Source organism: Sceloporus undulatus, chromosome 1, assembly GCF_019175285.1.
Source record: "Sceloporus undulatus isolate JIND9_A2432 ecotype Alabama chromosome 1, SceUnd_v1.1, whole genome shotgun sequence".
Taxonomy (NCBI): domain Eukaryota; kingdom Metazoa; phylum Chordata; class Lepidosauria; order Squamata; family Phrynosomatidae; genus Sceloporus; species Sceloporus undulatus.
The window spans coordinates 37,345,376-37,371,915 of record NC_056522.1 but is presented as its reverse complement, the minus strand read 5'-3'; the positions used below and the strand labels follow the sequence as shown (position 1 = coordinate 37,371,915).

The following is a 26,540-nucleotide window of genomic DNA, read 5'->3' as shown; positions in this document are numbered from 1 at the left end:
AGATATATTGGGATAGAGATATTAGTTGATGGGGAAAAATTAGTAGTAGGAATATATGGACCTACAGAAAAAAAGGCAAAATTTTATAAAAAGTTATCCAAAGAAATAAAAAAGCTGAATTATGAGTCATATATTCTAATGGGAGACTGGAATGGGGTGATAGACCCACAATTAGATAGGTTTTCCTAAAAAAAAGTAACGGAAAAACAGCGGAAATTACCTGAAAATTTTTTTGGAATGTTAGATACCTTATCATTATCAGATGCTTGGAGATACAAAAATGGAAAAATGAAGGATTATACTTTTTATTCAATCCCACACAAATCAGCGTCGAGAATAGACATGTTTATTATTTCACAAGAATTATTGGAAAATATTAAGGAAATAAAAATAAGAGTAAATAAAAATTCGGATCACAACCAAATCTGTTTGGAGTTATTTAGGAAAGAAAGAGATTATAGGTGGAGATTAGACGAATCATTATTAAAAGAAAAAAAAGATAGAAAAAGAAATTAGGGAACAAATAAATTTTTATTTTAAAGAAAACTTAGAAAAAGATACCAACATGAAAATAATTTGGGATGCGGCTAAGACAGTAATAAGAGGACATTTGATAAAGAAAAAAATTGGGGAAAAAACAGAGAGAAGGAATGAAATGAAAATACTATCAGAGAAAATACAAGAGAAAGAAAAACAAAGAATAAAAGAACCGAATAACAACAAAATAGAGAAAGAATTAAAAATATTAAATAACCAATTAAATATAAACATGGCAGATGAAATAGTGAAAAAATGAAATTTATAAAACAAAGACATTTTGAATATGGAAATAAGGCAGAGAAATTTTTTGCATACAAGGTCAAAAAAACAAAAGAGGAAAGACAAATATTGGAAATGAAAGAAAATGAAAAAGTGACGGAACAATTTAAAATTAGAGAAATATTTCATAAATACTATAAGAATTTGTATAAGGCAAACAAGGTAAGTAAAACAAAGTTAGAACAATTGGAAAAATACATAGAAAAAATAGGTATAGACAAAGTAGTTAAAGAAAAATCAAATCAAAAGATTACCAAAGAGGAAATAAGTGAAGCAATTAGGAAAGGGAAAAAAGGAAAAGCCCCCGGTCCAGACGGATATACATTAAGCTATTATAAAATATATGAAAAAGAACTATTAGAATCCCTAGAGAAAATATTTAACAATATATTAATAGAAGGTATTCCAAACTCATGGAAAGAGGCAAATATAATTCTAATACCAAAAGAAGGAAAGGATTTGAATCACCCCCAAAATTTCAGACCTATTTAGTTATTGAACGCAGATTATAAAATGTTCACAACCATTATAGCAGAAAGATTGAAAATAGTTTTAAAAGATTGGATAAAAGAAGATCAATGTGGGTTTCTGCCAGGTAGACAAGCTAAACAAAACATAAGAATGATAATTGACTTGATAGAATATTATGATAAAAAACCAAGCAATGAGGTGGCAATGTTATTTTTAGATGCAGAAAAAGCGTTTGATAATTTGAGTTGGGAATTTATGTTAAAACTATTAAGGCAGAGGTAGGCAACCTTTTTGAGCTGGGGGCCGGGTTGCTGTCCCTCAGACAACTGGGGGGGCCAAAGCCAAAAAATGAATAATTAAATAATTAAATAATATAGGACAACATTTTCAAATGTAGGATCCATTTTTTAAAAATGGAGGACATGCGAAAAAATTTGATGATTTTTTTAAAAAGTTAATATAAATGCATGTTTGTTAGGCATGATCAAAATGGAGGACATTTGGGCCTCAGAAGCTGGGCTGTATCAATATCATCATCATCATCATCATCATTGTTAAAGCAGACCTTTTAGCATTAAAAGCACCGAAAATACACGGAAATGCACTTTGGAAAGTCACACTGTCTCACCTTCAGAAAGAGTGAGTGCATGTCTCAGAAACTGACTGATATCATCATCATCATCATCATCATCACCACCACCACTATCATTGTTAAAGCAGGCCTTTTAAGTATTAAAAGCACTGAAAATACACAGAAATGCACTTTGGAAAGTCACACTGTCTCACCTTCAGAAAGAGTGAGGGCATGTCTCAGAAACTGACTGATATCATCATCATCATCATCATCATCATCATCATCATCATCATCGTCACCACTATCATTGTTAAAACAAAGCAGACCTGTAGAAATGAAATGGAAATCCTACTCCTCCTGCTCCTTCCTTCCTCCCTCCTCCTTCTTCCTCCTCCTCTTCCTCCTTCCTCCTCCTTCCTTCCTCGCTCCTCCTTCCTTTCTTCCTTCCTTCCTTCCTTCCTTCCTTCCTTCCTTCCTTCCTCCCTCCTCCTCCTCTTCCTCTTCCCCTGCCCCCTTCCTTCCCTGCCTGCAGTGGTCTGGCAGCCACGGGAAGGGAGAGAAGGAGGAGGAGGACCCCCGCCCCCTTCCTGCCCTGCCCGGAGGGGAACAGGCAGGGCAAAGGAGCCTCGCTTCGGTGGGGCTCCTTGGCCCTGCCTGTCCACCGGCAGAGGGGCCCTGCCTGTCCGCCGGCTGAGGGCCACTCGTGCGAGAGGCCTGGTCCTGCTGCTGATTGCCGCCGGCGCGGGGCCTTTGGCAATTGGCGGCAGGACCGGGCTCGGGCCAGTCCCCCGGCCTCGCCGGGCTGGATGTGGCCCTCGGGCCAGGGGTTGCCAACCCCTGCTATACATCAAAAGGTATATAAATAGTAGAAATAACAATTATTCCTTCAGGAGTATGAAATGCTGTCTGAAATATTTGCATCATCAGAACACAACCAGAACACAGTGATATACTAGCTGCTGTCTATGGAATTGTTTCATTGGAGGTACAGATTGTCCAGGTGCCTTTTCCAAAAGAGTCAGGATGGATGGTGACCAGGGAAAGAGAGGCAGAGAGAGAGAGAGAGCACACCTCCCCAATAGTGGCACACCTTTTGTGGGCCTGTACTGGGGCCTGTTACAGACTGCCAAAATAAAGCTGCTTTGGGTCTCTTTGGAGGTATGCTATTTAAATGATGCATGGGTCCTAAGAATCTGGAAGCTGCACCAAAGCTGCACTCCAGTGCTTAGGAATGGAGTGTGGCTTTGGCGCAACCTCCGGACTCTTAGCACCCATGCATCATTTAAATAGCATACCTCCAAAGAGACCCGAAGCAGCTTTATTTTGGCAGTCTGTAACAGGCCTTGGTAAGCATGCCTGCTAACAACATTTTTACTATTCTAGCTCCTATTATTATTATTATTATTATTATTATTATTATTATTATTATTATTATTCTCCTCGCTGGCTTTTTAATTTCTTTCACTGTTGGTAGAATTCAGAGACGTAACCATATTAGTCTGGAACATTAGTATGCAAAGGGATCTTGTAGCACTTCAAGACTGGGAAGCTCATTGACCCCATTCAGTGCTGACTCCATTCACTGCTGAGGGGCACCATTTTGCTCGGCCAGAGGACTTCCAACTCAAACGTTTAATGCCCCTCAGCACTGAATGGGGTCAGCTTGGGGCTGGGGAACAGAATGGGGCCATTTTGAGGATATTTTGGTGTGCAGTAAAATCCGTGTTTTTTTCTTGGTGATGCGTGGCCTGAGTGTCCCCTTCCTGTTCCCATAACGGGGGGAAAGTGGGTGCGATAAGCTTCTAACTGTCTCCATGGAGTGCCTAGGAAGCTGGAATTTGTTGATACAGTATATACTAGTTCAGCTGCTTCTCTTTTCAGTCTTCCATTATAATTCCTTGTTCTTGTTCAACTACAGCTGTCCTGAGGTCAGAGATGGAATGCCCAGGAAGATGGACGTGTTCTGCAACACATTTTTGTGTTTTCTCATTCCTGATATCTGATTTATGTCCATTTATATTCTGGCACAGAGGCTGGCCTGTTTGCTCAATGTAGAGTACTGAAGAGTGTTGTTGACAGGGGATGGCATACATCACATTAGAGGATGAGCAAGTGAAAGTGCCTTTAATATTTTGGATGATATGATTAGGTCCTGTGATGACATTTCTTGAGTAGATATGTGGGAAGAGTTCCCAACTGAGATCACTCAGTCATATCATCACTGAACTACAGCCTATTGTGGACAATAATGCTGCCTTCTCAAAGGCTCTTGGTGGAAGGCCTCTAATTGCCTACAGACAGCTTCTCAGTGTCAAACAGTTGATTACTTACAGGAGGACACACAACACAGATGAAGAGATGGGCAAAAGACCTTGCCACAAACCTAGATATCAACTCTGTCCACATACCTAAACAGCCGAAACAGCTGAACTAGAATATATCCCCAAACTCCATCAAAAATAGGTTGAACAAAGACAATGTCTACCTGGCACACTATATATATTGTAACATTGGTTAACACCCCAGCCTGGTGAGGATGCTCTTAACCACTTTATCATAACTCCTTTCTGATTCTTACCTTGCACATACCACATTCCAAATTCCCCTCTACCATTTATATGGCCAGCCTCCTACCCCAGCCTTAGTATTTTATTTTTATTTTTTAAGCTGCTCCCAAATCTATAAATCTTTTAAGCAAATGAAGTGAAGTACACCATTAAAGCATTATGATTCCACTTTTACTGCCATGCCTACATCCTATGGAATCCTGCGATTTATAGTTTCCATACTCTCTAACATTTCACAGATAAAAAATCAGAGTGTGGTCAAGATGGCAAACATTATTCAAGAAGCAGAACAGACAAGCTAAAAAGAAGCTGCAACAGGTTGCTTTTGCCTAACTGGGAAGAACAAGATTCCACATTCTCCTCTCCTCCAGCTGGGTTAACTGAGTGCAAACTACAGTGTGCCCACATTTTATGTGGGCGCGCCATACACAGCTTTCAGCATATGCTGAAAGCTGGCCAGAAGAGCCCCTCACGCGTCCCGGAAAAACTAATGGGGCGCGCGCCAAAGGTGCAAGCCCCATTACTTCCTATGGGGCTCCCAGCATACACTAATTTCCCTTTATGCTGAGGGATCCAGAACAGATCCCTGCGTAAGGGGAGGGCCCACTGTACTTTTGCACTTTGAACACAGTTTGCAGCAAATGAAATAAGCTGAGGACAAAGGAAAAAGTGGGAAGAGGAGAGAGAAACTGGGGCATTTTAAAAGCAGAAGAAAAACTGAGATGAAAGAATAGTAATTAACCCTGTACTGACAAAAATGGGACAGTTGGGGGGTATGAGTTTGGTGAGGCATTTGAGCTCTCCAGTAGAGAACTCTGCATGCCCTTCCTAAACTTCAGATCTCTGGATTTCATAGAATGGAACCATGGCAGTTAAAGTGGAATTTATTGTTCTTCAGTGTTTGATGTGAATGTGTTCAAGGCCCATTTCTAGTTAATTTTCTGCCTTTTCGTTCAAATTATCTTTTTGTAAAATCTCCCATCATTGGTTAATCTATTTTTTTTTAATTTGCAGTGGCTACAAGACAGCCTGAATTTGCCTTCAAGAGGAGGAATGTCAACCCTGAAAAAAAGAGAGCATTGGCCTCCTAAATATTTCAAGATGACACTTTCGGGTCCCCAGTCCCCAGTTTTGAATGCAGAGGAGACAATTCAAGATATTGTCCAAAGGTCTTTATCTCAGGCTTCAAATAATGACAAAAATACAGTCAAGCAACATGGTCCACATGTTTGCTGGGCTCACCCCTCTCTTGTGAGTCACAGCAGGAAGAAGATATTTCAAATCCCTCAGAAGACAGCTCTCAGTGGAGATCTACTGGACACACATGCACAGTGCTTTACGGAAACAAAACAGCCATTTACACCCAAGGTTTTAAAAACATCAAGTAAATCTTTCGTTTCAAAATACAGATATTATAACCAGCCAGCTAAAAAGAAAAGTATTTCAGTTGTCCCACAACAGCATAAAAGGCCAACCAAGATTTGCAGGTAAAATGCTCATCAGTTTTTGTTGCATGTGATTGACTAACCTACGTCATCTAAAAAGAGAGTTTGAAAGTAATGGCATTATCTACAATATTTCTTTTTTTAGATAATGGGGTAGGGTGGGGTGGTAGGCACTTTGGAAAATATATTACAATTCCTAATCTTTGGGGTTTTTTAAATTTTATTTTAATTAATTTTAATATTCTTGGCATGATGAATAATATTTACTCATTAGTTCACAATGTCCTTTTGGGAAGGGCCATTTGGGAGAATTTTAATGCATTTTGGCTGTATTTTGTACTTTCAGAATTGTTTTTAAAACAATTAAAAATGAAGTGATTGCAATGTACTTAAAACTACCAGCTTTTGCCATAATATTTCTACATTCTGTGTAAGATTTAGTGACCTCGGGTAATTTTAAACTGCCATCAATGTTATTCAAAATTTTCTTTTTCATCTTGCAGGTCTTTGGAAGATGAATCTCTAAGATCTTATGCTGATTACCATACACAACACCTAGTCAAGGTTATTGTAACCTTATTTGTATTTGGATGAAATGATATGATGAGTAATAATATTCATAAATATATGTAGTTCTGGAGTCTGAGTGCAATGTGATTTTATAGAAAAACAATTGCTAACATGACAAAAATGCATCAGGTACACTGGGTTCTTTCCCGTTTTAATTCCACATTGAAGCTGCTATGTGCACATTTTTCCTAAAAGAAAGTTCTATTGAATTAAATGAGACTCACTTCTATGTAAATATTTATGGGATTTGCTGTGAATAAGGTGGTTTAGTGCTATTAAATAAAAATTAATTAACCGAACTATTTAGCATTGCTCGTTAGGGTATCTAGTAGTTCAAGTATTTCTAGGAAGATATTATAAATGTATTATAAATGTATAGTAACATAAAGTTTGAAAGCACAGATGGTGTTTAAAAACATATAGAAATAATATCTGAATTACCCCAATCCAGAATTCTCCCTGCAAAGAGACTAAAAGCAAAAATCATGTATTCCCTTAACAGAGTCAGAAATCATGTGGGTGAAGCACACTATTATTTCACTTTTGAAAACTTTATACTTTAAAAGAGCTATTAACAAAGCACTATGACCTTAACAAGTCTCCACATAGTTTTCTTTTTGGGGCGTTACTAAATAATGGAGATTAAGTACAGTAAGTGTCAAGAATCTTATAGTGTGCAATAGAATTGCACCTATATAATATTTATAAATAATGTGTTTTCTGAGCTTCAGCATTACCCCAACCTCACTGTAAGAACGCTATGTGATTATCCTAACTCTTCCCAACCAATAATTTCCAGCCCTATCTCTAAGCCTTTTAAAATGAAGCTCAAATTGACCTTATTGTCTTGACCCTTTGGTAACCCATCAACAAAACTCTGGGTAATTGGCCCACAACAGGAGTCTCATTTTGCCAGTTTCTCACCCTTGGATTGCTCGTTCTGATAAGCATGGAGATACAACAAAAGGGACAATTTGTGTCCACCTTATTTTTTTTAACTAGGTCAGCAGGTTTTACAAATCTGTCAAATGTCATCAAATACATACAGATTTTACATCCCGAAGTTAAGGCAGAACAGAATATGGTGCAATCTACCCAATCAAGTTAAGGTGCATAGGCGGCAAAGAAGGGGACAAATCATAAAATTGAATTATATAGTTGGAAGAGACCCCAAGGGCCATCCAGCCCATCCCCCTGCCATGCAGGAAATAATAATAATAATAATAATAATAATAATAATAATAATAATAATAAATTTTATTTGTATACCGTTTTTCCCTAGATCAAAACAGTTTACAGACTATAACATTATCAAAAACATCTCATAAAAATAGATAAAAACAAGTAATACAATTATACAAATACAATCATTCATAGGGTAAGGCAGAGAATCGATGGCATCAAGAGCGCTCAACTTCATTCCTCGGGGGGGAAGGCTTGGCAAAAAAGAAAGGTTTTAAGCCTCTTTTAAAATGTTTCTAGAGAGGTCATGAGACGGAGCTCCTCAAGAAGACTGTTCCAAATCTGCGGGGCCACCACTGAAAAAGCCATCTGGGATGTAGAGACATATTTGGAAGATGGAATCTCCAACAGATTCTTCCCGGATGTTCTGAGTGTGTAGGGTGGATTGTGTGGGGAGATGCGGTCCCTCAAGTAACTCGGGCCCAAGCCATATAGGGCTTTATAGGTAATAACCAACACCTTGTATTGCGCTCAGAAGCGAATGGGCAGCCAGTGAAGATTTTTCAGAATAGATGTTATGTGATCAAACCTAGATGCACCAGTGACCAGTCTGGCTGCCATGTTTTGTACTAACTGAAGCTTCCAGGCTTGGTACAAGGGTAGCCCCATGTAGAGTGCATTACAGAAATCTAAGCGAGAGGTTACCAGAGCATGTACCACGGTTTCAAGGTCCCTTTGGTCCAGGTAGCATAGCAACCGAAGCTGATAGCAAGCACTTCTGACTGTCGCATTTACTTGAGATGTCAACTGCAGGGACGAGTCCAGAAGTAACCCTAAGCTGCGAACTTCATCCTTCAGGGGAAGTGTGACCCCATTCAGGACAGGTGGATAAATTTCCTTCCCTGTGCCTGGGGAACCTATCACCAGTACTTCCGTTTTCTCTGGATTCAGACTGAGTTTGTTTTCCCTCATCCAGCCCATTAATGACTTCAGGCAGGCATTCAGAGGAGAGACGCCATCCTTAGACACTGCAGCAGTCAGAGGCACAGAGAAGCATATTTTGGTGTCATCAGCGTACTGATAACACCGTGCCCCATGCCTCCGGATGATCTCTCCCAGCGGTTTCATGTAAATGTTAAACAAAGTGGGGGACAAAATAGCTCCCTGAGGGAACCCAGATGTTAGTTCCCTCTTAGAGGAGCAAGTGTCCCCCAACTGCACCATCTGGAATCTTCCCAAGAGGTAGGAACGGAACCACTGGAGCGCAGTGCCCCCGATACCCAAATCCCTCAGGCGTTCCAGAAGAATACCGTGGTCAATGGTATCGAAAGCCGCTGAGATGTCCAAAAGCACCAACAAGGTCACACTTCCCCTGTCGATGCCCAGACGGACATCATCCACTAAGGCGACCATGGCAGTCTCAACTCCATATCACAATCAAAGCAGCCCCGACAGATGGCTATCCAGCCATCTCCAAGGAAGGAGACTCCACCACACTCCAAGGGAGTTTGTTTCATTGTTGAACAGCTCCTACTGTCAAGAAGTTCCTCCTAATGTTTAGGTGGATTTTTTTTCCTGTAGCTTGCATCCATTGTTCCATGTTCTAGTCTCTGGAGCAGCGGAAAACAAGCTTGCTCCCTCCTCAATGTGACACCCTTTCAAATACTTAAGCAAGGCTATCATATCACCCCTTAACCGTCTCTTCTCCAGGCTAAATAGTTCCCTAAGACTTTCCACAAAAGGCATGGTTGAGGAACCATCCCTATCTTTTGCAGTAAAATATAAGAAATTCAATATCTAGTAAATCATTTCTTCTTGGCACACAACATCTTCTTCCTTAGGTGGCTGACTCACACAGCCTTATGGCAGAGCTGGCCAGTTCACAGCTATGAAGCACCGTCCAAATGTTTCTGAAGCAAAAAATAATTGCCACATTATGTGCCATAATATTTATATGCAAGTGGCATTTTTCTCATAGCCTTTTTGGAAGGAAACACTCTTGATCAGGGGGAGAGAACGTGCTTTAATCTGTTACGAAATAATGTTAAGAAATATGCAGCTAAAGGCCTTTGAGAATCAATGCCATCCAAAGTAGCTAATAACTGAGTTAAAAGAAAACAGTGCTATCCCTCGGACTAAAGATATTTTGGGCAGAATAAAGATATTTTTGGACTGCAAAGCCAATGATAATGAATGTTGGGAACTGCAGTCCAGTATTCTAGAAGATAGTTTACCCACTCCGTGTTTATGTTCAAACTTTGTATGGATTTTTTATTTTATTTTATTTTATTTTATTTTGGGGGGTTTATTATGTAAGGAAGAATCTGAAATGACTTGGTAAATAACTAAGTTGTAGAGGAGCCCCATAGTTCTGAACCTCTACTGGGAATGAACTACAACACCTGGATTGGTCCTGTGTGGCCATAAGAAAGCTTGATTTTTGCCTAGGAGGTGACTTTCAGATCTGGATACCCATCTTCTCACATTCCTAGCTGACATCAGAGCTCAGTGCCTTAGTTTAAAGGTGCTTGTAGATGTGCTATGCTTGCAGAACATGGGCACACCAAAACACAGGAGGAGGAAAAAGATAGAAGGAGAATGGACATGGATCCATTGTCCCTTTTAGAGCAGAGCAAGAAGTAGAGTGCCAGCATTGCAACTCTAAGTTGCCATATTACCTGGTTAGTCAGGTTCTACCAGGCAAATGTTACAATCAGCTGGTCCAGGGCCAGTTCTCTCTCCTACGCCACTTGTCTGCTATGCCTCCATGACACCAGTTTCCAGTTTTGAGTGTCACATCTTAGGAAATGGGAAGATATTCACCTGGCAATATGTGTGCATGGATGGTTGGGTCATTTGATTGGTAAGTAACTGACTCCAAATTACACACATTGAATGTCAAATACAAACGGTCCATACTTGATTTCTCCCCTATTTTGCATTAAAATGCACACAAACTGCAAGAAGGGCCAAGTCATATTTGATACACTATGTATGTATTTTACATCAACAAGCAGATATATATTTGCTGCCTTCAAGTCATTTCTGACTTAATGACAACCCTAAGGTGTACCTATCACAGGGTTGTTCAGAGGAGGGTTGCCTTTGCCTTCCTCTGAGGCTGAGGGAGTGTGATTTCCCTAATCCAACACTCGAACCACTGTACCATGCTAGCACTCATTTTCATACATAGCTAGCTAGCTAGTGTTATGTAGTATTGGGCCAGGGCTCAGGAGTACAGGGGTACAAATCCCCACTGGGTTACCTGAGGCAAGTTAAACTCTCTCAGCCTTAGAAGAAAGCAATGGCAAATCCCCTCTGAATAAATCTTGCCATGAAAACCCTACGATAGGGTAAGCATAACTCAGAGTTGACTTGAAGGAACATAACAACAACCATATATATATATTATGTTCTACAGTGAATGTTTTAATATATATATATACACAGATACATACAATGAAAAATAAATACATATTTTAAGTGATCTTCCTCCGATGATCCAGAACAAACTTGTCAGAGGTACTGTACAGAAATAATGTTCATTTTCAAATCACCTCTTTGTATCCTACAGAAATTGTGCAATGCACTTCTTAAGAACTGAATCTGCACTTGAGAGAAAAATGTGATATTTCCTGTTATGTTTTACACTATAAACAGTTGTTAGTCCATTATTAGTTCCTATAGTTTCTCCATTAGGAAAGTAACTATCGTGAAGCATGTTATCTATAATGCAAAGCTATGAAGCAAATACAAAGACAGAAAGTCACTGTTTCTTAATCTCTCCCTATTTAAAAATTATAGAAGCAGCCCCAGAAATCAGCTTCTCTACAGTCATTACTTTGCGCAAAGTAAGTGAATTATAATATATTAAAATAGATGACAAACTCCATGTTGTTGGTTTAAAAAAAAAAACTATGAATGCAGTTAAGAAAAGATTCAAACAACCTGGTACATGAAGTTTCTTCCATCCGAACAAAGGCTAAGGACCTGAGAAGATGGGCAGGAAAAAGTTCCCCGAACCTGTTTTTTCTCAAAGCAGGTTGAACCCACACTACCTGCAAAATGTGGCATGAAGCCACACTGCTGTGTAATTTTTGTTGTTGTTGGCTCTCCACCATGCATGCACACAGGTGCATAAACACACTACTGGCAATCCCAAAATACCTCCTACTGACCACTTAAATCCCATCCTATTTCATGGCTGCCCCTTTGATTGGCCACACAGTCCCACATGCAATTCTTCACCTATACAGGGTGTTGATGCATCAGTGTGTGAGTGATACATTAGCAAAGCACAATCATGCAAGGTCACCTACATGTCCCCTTCACCCCATGCTCCCCTGTTTGTCTTTCTGGTTTGTGTATATTGTAATTACATCCCTTGGAGTTGTTGCACTTTCATTTCTTTGCTTTACAGCAGCCCCGCACTCACATCAGGCCATTCATATGCAGGGGCAAAGAGGCATATCTTCTGTGCTAAGCCAAACTATCCTAGGTTGTATTTGCTCTGGTTTTTAACCCCAGAGCATGGCTTCAGTCTGGTTTCTGCCCGATTTGGAGGTGTGCGTCATCTACACACCCCACCTCCAAAGTGGTTTATTTGGCGCATCTGCTCAGCTCTTATGTTCTGTATCTTGTTGCTCCTCATAGCAGTCTCTAGGAATCCCACAAGCAGAATAAATAATCTATTTTAGTAGTTTTTAAATGAGAAAACTGAAATAGTCAAAGTGTTCCCATATTCCCCATCACCATGTATGGATATGAGAGCTAGAAAATGAAGAAAGTGGATAGGAAGAAAATCAACTCATTTGAGATGTGTGCTGGAGAAGAGCGCTGAGGATGTTGTGGACAGGCAAGAAGACAAATAAATAGGTTCTAGAACAGACCAAGCACAAAGTCTCCTTGGAAGCCAGGATGACAAAACTGAGGCTGTACTACTTTGGCCATATCATGAGAACGCATGGATCATTACAAAAGACAATGATGCTATGAAAGGTAGAATGCAACAAAAAGAGAGACAGACCACATACCAAATGGTTAAACTCATTCAGTGAGTCCACAGGTCTGAATCTACAGGAATTGACCACAGCTGCTGAGGTTAGGGAGAATGGAAAATGTCTCATCCACAGGGTTGCCATGAGTTGAGGATAACTCAAGGGTAGTTAACAACAACAACAAAGTGATTTTTATCTTGTAAGTAATCATTGTTAAGGATGTACAAAAATATGAAGAATGGATTTCACATTCCATAATTACCATTGTTTGCATGTAGAGCCTGATTTTTTTTTTGGGGGGGGGGGATTGCAAACACTGTTTTTATAGGATTCAATCTGGTTAAAGCTAGATGACCAACTGCTCAAGAAAACAATCAAATTATTTTAACATAGCAAGACTAGCTAAATAAAAGACCTGACACATTGGGCCCATTCACACTACAAAAAAAATCGGTTCTGAAACCGACTCAATCACGTGAAGTTCCTACTCACCCCAAATCTCACACAAGCGAATCCGGGGCTTGCACACCCGTTCCGTGTTAAATGGCCCCTAGCGCGGGTCTTTTGAAATCGGCGCAAATACCGTTTCTTTTTAAAAACCCCGGGTCCTGGGAATGAGAACTTTGGCCTCGATCACGATCGAGGCAAATTGAGGGAGGGATTTAGGTCAGAGGGTGGGCAAAGGGCAAGGCATTTCCTCCCCTCATCGGAGGGGAGGGGGAGGAGGAAAGAACCCTGGGAAGAAGGGAGCAAGGGAGGCATTTTTTAGGAGCCTCTTTTCCCTGCATCCCTGCCCAAAGTCCTCTGTCGCTGGGCACATCCTTCCCTTGCAGGAGGAAAAAATCAGGTCACGACGGAGCTCACGTCAGGCAACCCCCCCTTTTCAAATTCAAACAATTTTTTTTAGCATATGCGCATTGTTTATATTCCAGAGGCAGATGGAGCCAGGCTTGCACTTTATATCCTTGGATCTCCTTGCTTTTTGCAGAGGGGGAAGCTACAAATGTTGCAAACAATCAATGTTACATTTTTAACAATTTTTTTAGCAAATATGCAAATGATTTGTCTTCTTGAGCAGATACAGCAAGGGAAGCAAAGGGAAAGCTAATGTTGCTTTTAAAAGCATAAAAAAAATGCATGGCAATCCCATCCTTTGCCTGGAACAGGGGCAGATCTGACCCAAATGCCCACAGGTTTATAAAAAAAGAGAGAGAGAGAGAGGCATCTCTCTCCCTGCTTCAGCCGCTGAAACCCCTGTGCCTGGCTCTTTAAAAAGGGAGGACACTTCCCCCGATGCCCTGCAAATGTCACCATGACGATAGCTTGATTGGCAGCGGCCACCTCGCCAGCAGACACAGAATGCATTCGATTTCTGTCAAAATGCATTCGATTTCAAATTTGTAGTGGGCACTTGCTAACGGAGCGATTTGGGGGAGGGGCATCCGGATCAGCCCAGTTCCCTCCATGTCTTTTAGGCCAGTATGAATGGGGCCATTGAAAAGCTGCCATCAGTCCAAAGGAGAAGTGTGTTTATTAATATTAACAAATAATAATTAAGACTGCCTGAACTTTGTAACTGTGTGTAGTTCAGTTTGACAATTTTAACATTTACTGGTCCGCACTGACAATGTACATCTCTGGAATGGATCTGTAGTTACCGAACAAAGGTTTTATTTAACTACTGAACCCTGATTTTCTGAACTAGAAGCCCTGCAGGACATGACAAAAAGGCAGTTGTGGGAGTCTCAATGCACCATTAGTCTTATTCAGTGTCTTCATGTTAGCTAAATTTACTCCTCCCTAGTTGCTATGGTAGAAAGTTCAGCCTATACTCAACACTGCCATTCATACCTATGGAGTGTTTGAATTTGGCTGTCTTAATGCCTCTGTGGTTAGAATGTCTTTCACCTGACTTTAAATTACTTGCCAATTTTTGCATAAGTTAGAGAAGAAAAAGAAGCAAGGTAAAACATAAAAACCAATTTTGACTTTTTAAAAGTCAATTTCTCCCTTTTTTTTATATTTATAAAGAGAAGAAGAACGGAAGTACCTTCAGCTTCTTCAGGAAGTCACAGAAGACATTTTGGTGAAAAACTGTTACCACAAGAAGTAAGTCCTTATACTTTTTAAATCATTAGCTAATTCATTAAAACAGAGAAGCAAATTATTGTCATGACACAAACAACATGCATTCCTGACCTGAATTACTTTCTACATTAGGACCTTTACACATATTAGAATTTAAGAATAGATACCAAATGCAGATACATATACACTCAGTAAACACCACCACATGTGCCACAATTCAAAAGGATGACATTGTGGAGGTGAGAAGAAAGGGAAATGTATTTAAAAATTTTCTCTGAAGTTATTTTTCATATCTTATTAAAAAGAATAGAAAGTCCCAGATTCTTTTCCTCTTTTTTCTGATTTTATTTTGAAAAGCCATACACATCTTGTTTATTCCAGAATACTTTCTGTCCGCTTCCAGTATGATTATAAACTTTTTATGTCAGCTCCCCAGCTTCAATCAATCAGGATGCATCCTTAGCTGAATCCTTAGCTTCTGAATTACAGAAGAAACTTTAGCAGTAATAAGATCAGTGTATATTGTCAGTGCTCTCCATTTTCTTTATATCAGTGTAACGAACATTATTGGCAATATAAGTGGGGTCATAAGAATGGTGCAAAGCAAGGGCTACTACTCTAGTGAAAAAAATAACATTCTAGTACCTACTGTAGTATATACACTCTTCCCTTGGATATTTTATATCTAGCTAGCTAAGGCAAAATAAACAGGGGAACTGTATATACTGCAGTCTGTACTAGAATGTTTTGTCTAAGGTGAAAGCCAGCGTGGTGTAGAGTTTGAATGTTGGACTACGACTCTGGAGACAAGGATACAATTCCCTGCTTGGCCATGAAACCCACTGAGTGACCTTGGGCAAGTCACAAGCTCTCATCCCTCAGGGAAAGGCAATGACAAACAAAGGGGTTGTTCCTACTACGGTTTAAACCGGATCTTGATCCGATTTAAACCACCATGGTTCCTATTTAATTCGAATTCCTGAAACGATTCGGAAAGGGGGGGGCATAGTTTTTACCAGTTTTTACCCATTTAACCTGCGTTAAAAATACACTGGTAAAATGGAGTGTTTTTTGAGATGAATCGATTTATTTGGAAATAAATTGATTCAGCCCAAGTGGGAAACAGGCGGAATAGAATCAGATTCGAATCTGTCCTGGTTCTCACTGGCAGTGGCTTTCCCAACCATACCTCCATGCTTCATCATCAGTCCTCCGTCCTGCCTCTCTCCTTCTGCCCTGGCCTCTCCTCCGCCTCCAGTATGGCCAGGAGGACGGAGGGAGACATGGCGGGGAAGCTGCGTCTGTCACTTGAAACTGGCGCAAACATAGTGGAAACCACGCTGTTTGCTAAACTGGTTTCAGGAATCGGTGCAGGAAGCGAATCAAGAGGTAAGTAGGAATGAGGCCAAATTTTGCCAAGAATATCCCATGACAGTTTCACCTTAGGGTCACCATAAGTCAAAAATGTCTTGAAGGCACACAACACATACATACAGACAGCTAGCTTAGGTAGGAAGTTGATTAGACCTCTATGATATACAATCTCTAAGGTTTATGTGCTCCCTTGGTAGATAGAAATTACCTGCAAACCTAGACTAAAGAAATGTCAAATTACTTTTTTAAAAAACGAAACGAAAAGACCAGGAAAAAAAGAAGACTCATGGGATGAAATTGGCAAATGAATCTAACAGATGGTTGGGGGGGGGGTATATCACACCATCCTGTTTATGACATGATAGATATCTTTGACTTTTTGTTCCTTAGTCTAAAGGCACTATTAGTGCAGAGCATAATGGTCTTTCTGCTTGTAGCACACCATATTCTACTTGCCCATTAACAGAATTATTCCTGGACGTGAACCTGACAGGAATGTTTGGGAATGGAGCCTTGGGCTTTAATGAACCTATCTGGTTGAAGAAATGCACAGGTTCTTTCAAATCCAACAATTCTTTGGCTGTTGTATCAAAAGTTAAAGGAAGGAATAGCTCAGTCCTTCACATAGCTATGTATATTTTAGCAGAAAAGTTACCAGCAATTGTTTTAGGAGCACTTCATACATTATTCAAAGAAATCTGGTTTACCATTAATTATACTCTTAATTAGGCAACTGCAAATAGTCTTGGCATTCCAGAAAGCATGATAACTATATGCGCAAGTGTCCTTGAGACATTTAAACTTCATATTGTTCGGTGATAACATTGCAGCTGAACATATATGTTCACTTTGATGTAGGTCCTATTGGATTGAATAGGGCTTACTCTCACACAAATATAACCAGGCTACAACCCTATACACACTATTGACCTCAAAAGGACTTACTGCAGAGCAGACACAAAAGATTGCAATGAATATCAAGTTCATGCTTACACAAACAAAAGCCAAAATCCAGCAGTCTGATAGAATCTGGCTGTTTGATATCCTGTCATTCTTCCAATCTGGGACCCATGAGGACTCACATCATAGATTAAAACAAAGATAACATTTTTGCCTTCCTTTTGCAGGGTTCAGCAGTGTCTGAGTACTCTCTCTAGGGTGGGAAAGGCCTTGACCCCACGGCCACAGTTTTGGGAGTGCATTGGATGCTGCAAAACGAAGGCATACTTTTCAGTTGTCCCAATTTGGCAGGTGATTAATCTTGATTAATCCTCTGTCATCCCACTTTTTCATCTTCTTTTAAAATGTCCCAGTTTCTCTCTCCACCTCCCACTTTCCCCATTTGTCCACAGCTTACTTCAATTCCTGCAAACTGGGTTTGAATGAAAAAGTACATGGGGCCCTGGTATCTGTGGGGGATCCATTCTAGCCTCCCCCCCCCCGGTGGATACCAAAATCCAGCCCGCATTGTCCCCAATGGTGGCACATGTATGCAGCCACACCACCATGGGACTTCAAGCAAAGTCCCACTATCCCTAATGGCGGCATGGTCACATGCATTTGCTGCCATTGGGGACAAGGTGGGTTTGCTGTCCAAGGGTGCTCAAATCTGCCAAAGTCAGCAAATATCGAGGTCCCACTACAGCTTGCATTGAATTAGCTCAGCAGGGGAACGGGACAGATTAGGCAGAATCTTGCTCTTCCAAGTAGGCTCAGGAAAAGCAAACTGCTGCAGCATCTCCTAGCTTGTTGGCTCTTCTTCACTGCCATCTTGACCACACTCTGATATTATTTGGCCACATGTTTCCCAGTTTTCATCTGTGTAATGTTGGAGGGTATGTGAAGGGCTAAACATCCTCCTAGTTCTGCTGATAGCAGAATCATTCAATTGAATATTGTCCATAATGAGTCAATAAGCCCTTTCAGTTGCTTTGAATGGAGGAGATCTTGATTTAGAGAGCAGTAAGAGAGAATCCATAGACATGAACATGAAGATCTGAGCTTCTTTATTGGTTTTAAAAAATAGGATAGCAACTGTTTTCCTTGCTTCTATTTTTATAACTGTATTTTGGTTTCCTTTCAACTCTCTGCTGATGTATATTTTTATTTTCTTTCTAAGGGTGTTAGATGATATATTTCAGAAGCACTACAGAGTCAGAAGGTGTGACCTTAATGAGGTGAGAATATATCTATGCATGTGTGTATGTATTTTATGAGATGCACCGTCAGCAGCCATGGAATAATGCTGCATTTATATCCTTTGGACTGTTGAGATTTTCAGCTAAAAAGGAAACAAAAATGAATGTCTGCAGTTCTGCAGCTATGGGTTGGATTATATGTGAGAAATGGGAGGGGAGACCCCAAATTGATTTCCCCCTTTTATATCTATAGCACAACTTATGCAAAACAGAATTGGATGAAGTATGTACATGCTGTCTCTATTCTGATTGAAATGAAGGAAGGCCCTTGTTATGAAAACTGTTTATCATGATGCATTTCTGCTGTTTCTGCCACTTGAGGCAACAGATAATGCCAGGAAGGATTTGTAATCCTCCACTTTTAGAAATGGATCAATTGATACATGAGTTAAACTACAAAGCCTTGCCATCAACTTTGAAGTTCTCTTGCCTTCAAAAGACTGTGCATGAAACCTGTTTTGATGGTACAAAGTGCATGTCAAGCAGAACTGGGCAGTATGAGGCACTATTGCACGTTCAAACAGAAATACAACATCTTAGGGGAATCAAGTGGGCATGTTATTATCCACAAAGAAATGTTGATCTTCATAGCTTTGTTTACCATCATACAGTTCCTAGTTATCTCCTCCTCATGACTCTTTAATAACTAGTTCTTATTTTAAAGTACCATTTAAGAAGTACCCTGTGGGAGTGGGTTGAATTTCTATCAAGTGTAGTGTTTGGTTTTTAGACCTGGCTAGCTGCCACATCTGTTTGGCCTTTCCCTATCCTGTTGTAGTTATTAGTATCCTGGCCTGTTGTAGTTGTTAGTAGGGATTTGGAAGAAATTTGTTCAGCTCACTTTTAAGGCAAATTCCTCACTTTTATAGACACATCTGAATTAAAATTCCATTATTCTTTTGAATGCACACCTCTTTGAATTTTGAATTGGAATTGGAATTCTCCAATCAAAAGAGGTAATATAAATGTGTACATTAAGACAACATCATACTTTCCAACTATCCTGATTTGGCAGAGATTCCTGATTAATTCTCTCCATCCCACTCTTTCAGCTGCTGTTAAAATGGCCCCAGATTCTCTCTCCTTCTCCATCTTCTCTCATTGTCCTCAGTTACTTCAATTGTTACAAACTGAGTTCAAAGTGCAGCAGTTGTTTCACTCAGTTAACTCATCTAGGGGAGAGGAGCGGCAAAGCTTGCCCTTCCCAGTAGGCTCAGGCAAAAGCAAACTGCTACAGCCTCTCCTAACATGTCTGTTCTTCCTCATTAATAACTTTCACTATGTTGAAATGTTGCAGGAAATCTGATATGCACACAAAAATGTGCGTATTGGTGAAAAAAAATGACTCAAATTAATCTCACTGGGGAAACTGTTTGCAAAAATATTTATACTGGGGAGAAATCGTACACAGTTCATTTATTTGTAGAAGTGAGAATGCAAAGCAAAACAAAACAGATAAAAGTGTTCATCCCAACTTAGCAGTCCTTCTCAAATTCACATCATTGCACAATACTGAAGTAAATACACAGAAGCAGCAATAATTTTGCTTCTGTAATGTATAAATTGGACCTGACTTTAAAGAAAAATGGGAACTTTTTCTGTTCTGAGCATTCTCATTTTGAACAGAAGGAAAGCTCTGTTAAAGTTGTGATGAAGTTAAAAGTTATTTAAGTTTGGAATGAAGCTAAACAGAATTTAATGAAATTGAGTAAACTGAGTTGTCACTATTGGGTAGAATATCAGTTATAAAGATGAATGTATTGCCAAAAATGTTATTTCTGCTTCAAACATCTTGACAAATGATATACCATTTAAACAATGGCAGAAGGATATTTTGCAATTTATCTGGGAAGTTAAGAAGCCAAGAGTTAGATTCAAAATTTTACAAGATGAGAAATGATTAGGCATCTTGGGATTGCCAAATTTGAAAATATATTTTTCTGCCTAATGTTTAGTTTCATTAAAAGAATGAATAATGTTACAAAACAAGAAATTGTTACAGTTGGAAGGTTTTGAGATTTGGTTGGCATGAGTTTTTTTGGGGGGGGGTTGGTAAGACAAAATTGAGCGTAATGCAGATCTTAATAATTATTGTTAGAAAATCTTTGTTAAGAATATTGAATAAATATAAGGCAAGAATTTGCTCAAAGATGCCTTTGTGGACTTCACCACATGAGACTTTCTGTGTAAGAACAAAGAAATGGATTACATATAAAAAATAATATCAGAGAAAAATGAATATAAAATGATATGTACAGAAGAATTGGATGTACATGGAATCAAGATTCAATGGTATTTTTATAGGAAATTGTTTCAGCAATTTAAAATGGATAAGAGATTATATGATTTTGAGATTTCCAGATCAGAATTTGAAGTGCAACTGTTTTGGAATGATGATCACTTAATATCCAAAATGTATAAAAAGTTCTTAAAAACTGATATGAAAGATGAACAAATAAAAGAAGTATTATGGTGAAGTGGGCAGAAAATATTGGTCATAATATACAAATGGATTAATGGAAAATATGTGGGAAAAAGATTTGAAATTTACAGTTATATTCTGAAAGAAATCTTTTACAAGATGATGTATCACTGGCATTTAACTCCAGAAAAGATTTCTAAGAGCTTGGAAGTCTGGGGCTAGTGATGACGTTGGTGGCCACTCAGATGGTGGCCACATGCACTGGGCTGAACCTGGTGTTACGCTTTAGCGGTGTCCACATGGGCTGTTGATATCACATTGGCTCTGCTTGTCTATCCTCTGTCCACAGGGCTGCTGCTGCTGCCACTTTCTCACTAGTAGGAGGTCCATAGAAAGGCTGAGGTGCAGCATCACTTCTGCTGAGAATAGAATGGGTACCCATGCAAAGAATGAGAGGAGATGTTAGAGTGGCCCCCTATTGCATGGCTGGACACCTCCTGGCTGTGATGTCTCCAGGAAGCATTCAGCCATGCAATTGGGAGGTCCCTCTAGAACAAAGCATGAAGACCATGCCTTCTCCAAAGCTCCTTGTGTAATATTCAAAAACAGACAACTGTACACATGAACCTGTTATGTGCATGTGTCTTACTAACATGATTTCAGTCTTAATAGAGTCTTCCTTAATCTATCACAACAATTATTATTTTCTTACATTTATCTGATTTTATTTGTATCACACCTTTCTGTGGAAATAAAGGTGCTGTGTACTAGTTTCTGGTTGGTCCTCAGTGAAAACACTGCCAGAATAAGGCCATATTGACTTCCACAAGATTTCTAAAACATATCCCTTTGAATTTTGCCCTGAAAACTTTGAGCCCATCCTATTTATCCTGTAAACAAACAGAAGTGACATGGCTTTAGCTGTTCTACTATCTTCTCATTCACAAGTTGATGAGGTTAGTGTGGTGGATTTTAGCTGGTATCGTAATCAGCTAGAGATTATTATTATTATTAACCTTTATTTATAAAGCGCTGTAAATTTACACAGCGTTGTACATGCAATCTTTTTAACTGGACGGTTCCCTGCCCTCAGGCTTACAATCTAGAAAGACACGACACAAAAGGAGAAGGGAGTGGTGGTGGGGAAGGGGCCTTTCTAGTAGGATAATACATATAAAATACATAGAAATACAGGAAATGATTCAATAAAACAGACAACAAGAGAGAGAGAATTCTTGCCCTAACACAATTGGGAATGGTACTGGAGTAGTGTGTTCCTTCAGTTTCATGTTGATTGGGGCTGAATGGATAGGGAATGGCTAATATAACTTTTATATATATATATATATATATATATATATATATATATATATATATGACTAATATAACTATCCAAGAAGTTTAAGGCTGCAACAATAAAAGTATCACCATTGTGAATCTATTGTATGCCTGAGTACAGAACATTTATGTAACTCTAGGTTAGAAATCTGTTAGAAATAGGTTAGAAACAAGATGGCAGCCAACATCCTCATCAAAGCAGGGTATTATTTTTATATTGTATATTTTATATTTACATTTAAACAATACCTGTTAACTAGTTACCTGGATCATTTTACCAACCAGAGCATACATACCCCATAAGTCACAGAAAATTAAACATCTGACACCAGATAACAGATATTTTCTGATATTATTTTTAATTCCAGTAAAATAGTACAAGTTGAGTCTCCCTTATCCAAAATGCTTGAGACCAGAAGTGTTTTGGATTTTGGATTTTTTTGGATTTTGGGATATTTGCATATACATACTAAGATATCTTAGGCAGTGTACAGACCGCCCCTTTGGAGCGGCCTGTACCCACCCCTTTCCCCAATGGATTGGGGCCTCAGCTGCCACAGCGGCAGCCCTGAGGCCCTGATCCGCCGCTTTTCGAGGCCACGGGGAAGCAGCAAAAGGCCACTTCCCCGCAGCCTGGAAAGGTGTGTCCTTGGGGCTTAATGCCCCAAGGACACCCCACAGCGGCGGAGAACAAGGGAAAGGGGCCGCTAGGCCCCTTTCTCCTTTGTGCTGCTGGCGCAGCTGTGTAAAGGCTATGCCAGCTACACAAAAAAAGGTGCCCTTCTGCGGCACCAAGATGTCACATCCGCGCCGCCCCATCTGGAGATGGCGCAGCTGTGACATCGTAATGGTGGCACCCATGTAGAATGGGCGCCGCCATTACAACGTACTAGAGTTGCAGGGCATCTGGAAAGGATGCCCCGAGGCAACCCTAGTATGCGTGCAGGCCGGCGCTTTGTGCCGGTCTGTACAGCACCTTTGAGATGGGGCCCGTTGAAACATGAAATTCATTTATGTTTCATATACACATTATACGTATACAGTATCCTGAAAATGATTTTATAATAATTTATAATAATAATTTTTAAAATAATTTTGTGATTGAAACAATCGTTGTATATGCTGAACTATCAGAAAGCAAAGGTATCACTATCTCAGCTGTATATGTGGATAATTTTGGATTTTGGAATATTTTGCATTTCAGAATTCCAAATAATGGAGACTCAACCTGTATCTCAATATTTAAAAGGAGATGCCAAATGCACAACCCAAAATAATGATCTCAAGAATCTTTCTCAGGGTTGAGGAAGGGGATGTCATTCGTCTGCCCTCAAGATCCTCCATATCCTCCATCCAGCCCCCAAACTTGGGGTTTCTTTTTTATATCCCCAACAACGTTGAGGTGCTGTTAACCCCTTTGGTGTGAAAAAATGTGGAGCCCAACAAGTGAGTGACATGGAAGTGGATAATTTACCTGCACCACCCTGGCAGTTGTCCAGCCCTGTTGTATATCTGTTCTGCTGAAGTATCTTTCTGGGCCAGAAGATTTTGATGATCTCACTTACTGATTTTGGCATTTTCTAAAATTTTATAGTTGTGAAGATTTGCATAACTCATGCTTTAGATTGCATGGAAGCCCATAGGTGCCTAGTTTTCAGGAAAATCACCACCCTAATTCAAGGGTCAAGTTTCACCCTACCTGTCTCATATGCATGCACAGAGCCTCAAACAACTTGTTTTGCAAAATCAGGGAATAGCCCTGACTCCAACTAGATACCAAAACTGCCAGGCAATCTTTTTCCTGTTGTTCAATGGCATTGTTATTCAACAGCTTTCTGTGAAACAAGAGGTTATGTGGGAGTTAACCTTGTTCACTATAAGAACATTAAGAGGTAATCTAGATAATTATAGAGTAATTGGATGGTAGAGTGGTTTCATGTCATTCTAAGTGATAGAATGGGTGGTTTTGGTAACTACAGTGTTCAAGTATTAGTGTGAATAACAGTTTAGTAGGCTGCTCTAAATTTGTTAGAGAACATTGAAAGGAGACTTTTAAGTTAATTTTTTAAAGATAACAGCACTTGACAAAATGATTCATTATATTGGATGGATTTATAATGTACCCTGGCTAGGTAATTCTGAATTTATTCCTTTTAAGGTCACATTCTGCAAGACAGAGACAGATTTTGATGCGGCCATAGTGAGGGAAGTGCCCTGCATGCTAATAGCTCTGTAGCATCTTTACATTCAGCTGATAATATTTTACTGATCTTCAAATAGAATATACATACAGCATTTGGAACATATACAATGAAACAGTAAATGTCACCATTGTCCCAAGAAGAACTGGGTCTTATTTATCTTATTCATTCAAGCATAGATGGTTGGCTCCTGCATTTTATCTTCACAGCAACCCTGTCAGGTAGGTTAAGCTGCCAAACCCAACATCACCCTTGGCCTTCACGACTTAGAGAGAATACCCACCATGATCCAAATATTTGATCCAGTGTATCACATCAACCCTCTCCTTTAGAGAGGAACACAGTGGTATTGTATTTAGTGGGAAGGTTGCAAAAGGGCACTACAGAGTTCTAATGTGGTCCTTCCCTCCCATCATCTGCTGTTTCACCCTACCGGATGAAAGTTGTGCCACACAAACAAAACCAATATGAGGGTTGCATGGTTAGTACTTGAAATCCACTTCTGAGTATTCCTTATTTAACAGAACCAAAAATCTGGAAAGCATGTATTCACAATGGAAGAATAAAAGGAAACAAAGTCCCACTTTCTGAGGACGTAGATTGTCTACAACTCTGAGGAATGCATCTGAGCAAGTAGACTTTGTCTATGAAAGCTCATGCTGCCAGCTTCTTTCTTGTAGTCTGAAAGGTGCTGCAAGATCTCTCTACATACTGATTCTACAAACTAACATGGCTATATATCTTTGAATTCTACCTTGTGCTGTGTGTTGGTCCAAAAACTTTAATATCTTAAAAAGCCCAACACATTTTGGCCTTGTCACCAATTAGCCTTCTTCAGGGGCTATTATAACATAAATAAAAGTACATCTATTAAAGTTCTGGTACTGGGACAACACATGAACCACTTCCAAAAACATAATTTCTTAAAAATCAAATAGTATATATTATCCATACTACCATATACATACTTATTACCAGAAATATCTGGAGTTGCAGTCTGCACTCTCATCAAAGCGGACACCCCAGTGGGTTCGTATTTATGCATTTTGTGAACTGGCTTCATCAAAGAGAACCAATAAGGAGATACATGATGTAGTCTGTCCACAAAGCTGTCAGGATGACTGTCTAGCCTCCCTTCCCTACCTCCAGACTCGAGAGTTCTTGCCAGAGGACACCATGGCTCAGATTCCCTTCAATCCTCAATTGGAAATGAAGGATTCTGACACCCCAAGACACCCAATTTGGGTAAAAACCACTCAGGGAAACAGTGGCACCTAGGTAAGGACCAGAGAAAGGATCCTTTTGTCACCTATGGAAGCCCACTCCATAACAGAGTAACTGGGAGTGCTGAACAGGTAGAATAGCCTGATGTGGCTGATGATAATAGCAAACTGCTACCTGACTGCAAACAGTCAGGACCTGGTGTAGTTGGCAAAGCTGTAAATTTCCTGCACCAACATGGCAGCCTTGGAATCAGCTGTGGCAGCCTGAGACCTTTTGTCCAAGAATATATATCCTTGGATAAAGGATATCATGTAGCTGCTTTGGCCAGGGCAAAATGCCAATATGTTGTATGTCATGCACAAGCAGGGAGAAAATAAGAGTCCTGATACCTTCTCACTGCTTCCTATTGAATTAAACTAATTTCCCCATTGAATTCAAGTTGTGGATGCCCTATTGGGACACCCTGTAATTTGGGTAACACCTATGAGTCAACATTGATAGTTGCAACTTCAGCTGGCATTTTAAACAATAGGTATCATTGAATATTGCTAAGATTTTACAACTCACATAGAATATAATTCAGGAGTCATTCTTTCTCTGGACAAAACACAAAGTAGAACAGAAAGATGAAACTAGGCCAATGAAGATCCCAGAAACTTTGTGCATAATAGTGAGGGTGAGAAATGTAGTGCATTGAACGTCACAGCCACTCTAAGAAAAAGCCTTTTTTGCTATCTACTGATATTTCTACTTTAAATGAACTCCACAGATTTCATTGACAAAACCTATAAAGGCATAATGGTTTTGCTCACAAGAGCCTTGTGTCTTACATGGGCTGATCCCTACCACTATGGAGCTTCTTTATCTCCTTGCCTCTCTGCAGCTGGCAGTACAAAACACCTGACAGTTGTGTTGAATTGTTTCCTTCTCTCATTTATAAATCTCTTCCTCCCCAGAGTCTCCAATTAGAGTCCACTAGTGCTCTCAATAAGAGTAAACTGTATGCAGTATTACTATTATTATTATTATTATTATTATTATTATTATTATTATTATTATTATTATTATTA

The 26,540-nt window shown here is 39.6% G+C and overlaps 1 protein-coding gene across 1 annotated transcript in view; it reads left to right on the top strand.

Annotated features, from left to right (window-relative positions):
• The window catches only part of LOC121919162 (spermatogenesis-associated protein 7 homolog), a 106,029-nt gene that overhangs the window by 74,763 nt on the left and 4,726 nt on the right, over nt 1-26,540 (top strand). Inside the window, exons 6-10 of the mRNA XM_042445463.1 lie at nt 5,446-5,918; nt 6,380-6,440; nt 11,433-11,479; nt 14,657-14,734; nt 18,207-18,264. Of these exons, the coding sequence (XP_042301397.1) occupies nt 5,446-5,918; nt 6,380-6,440; nt 11,433-11,479; nt 14,657-14,734; nt 18,207-18,264 (717 nt within the window). The remainder of the gene's footprint in view (nt 1-5,445; nt 5,919-6,379; nt 6,441-11,432; nt 11,480-14,656; nt 14,735-18,206; nt 18,265-26,540) is intronic.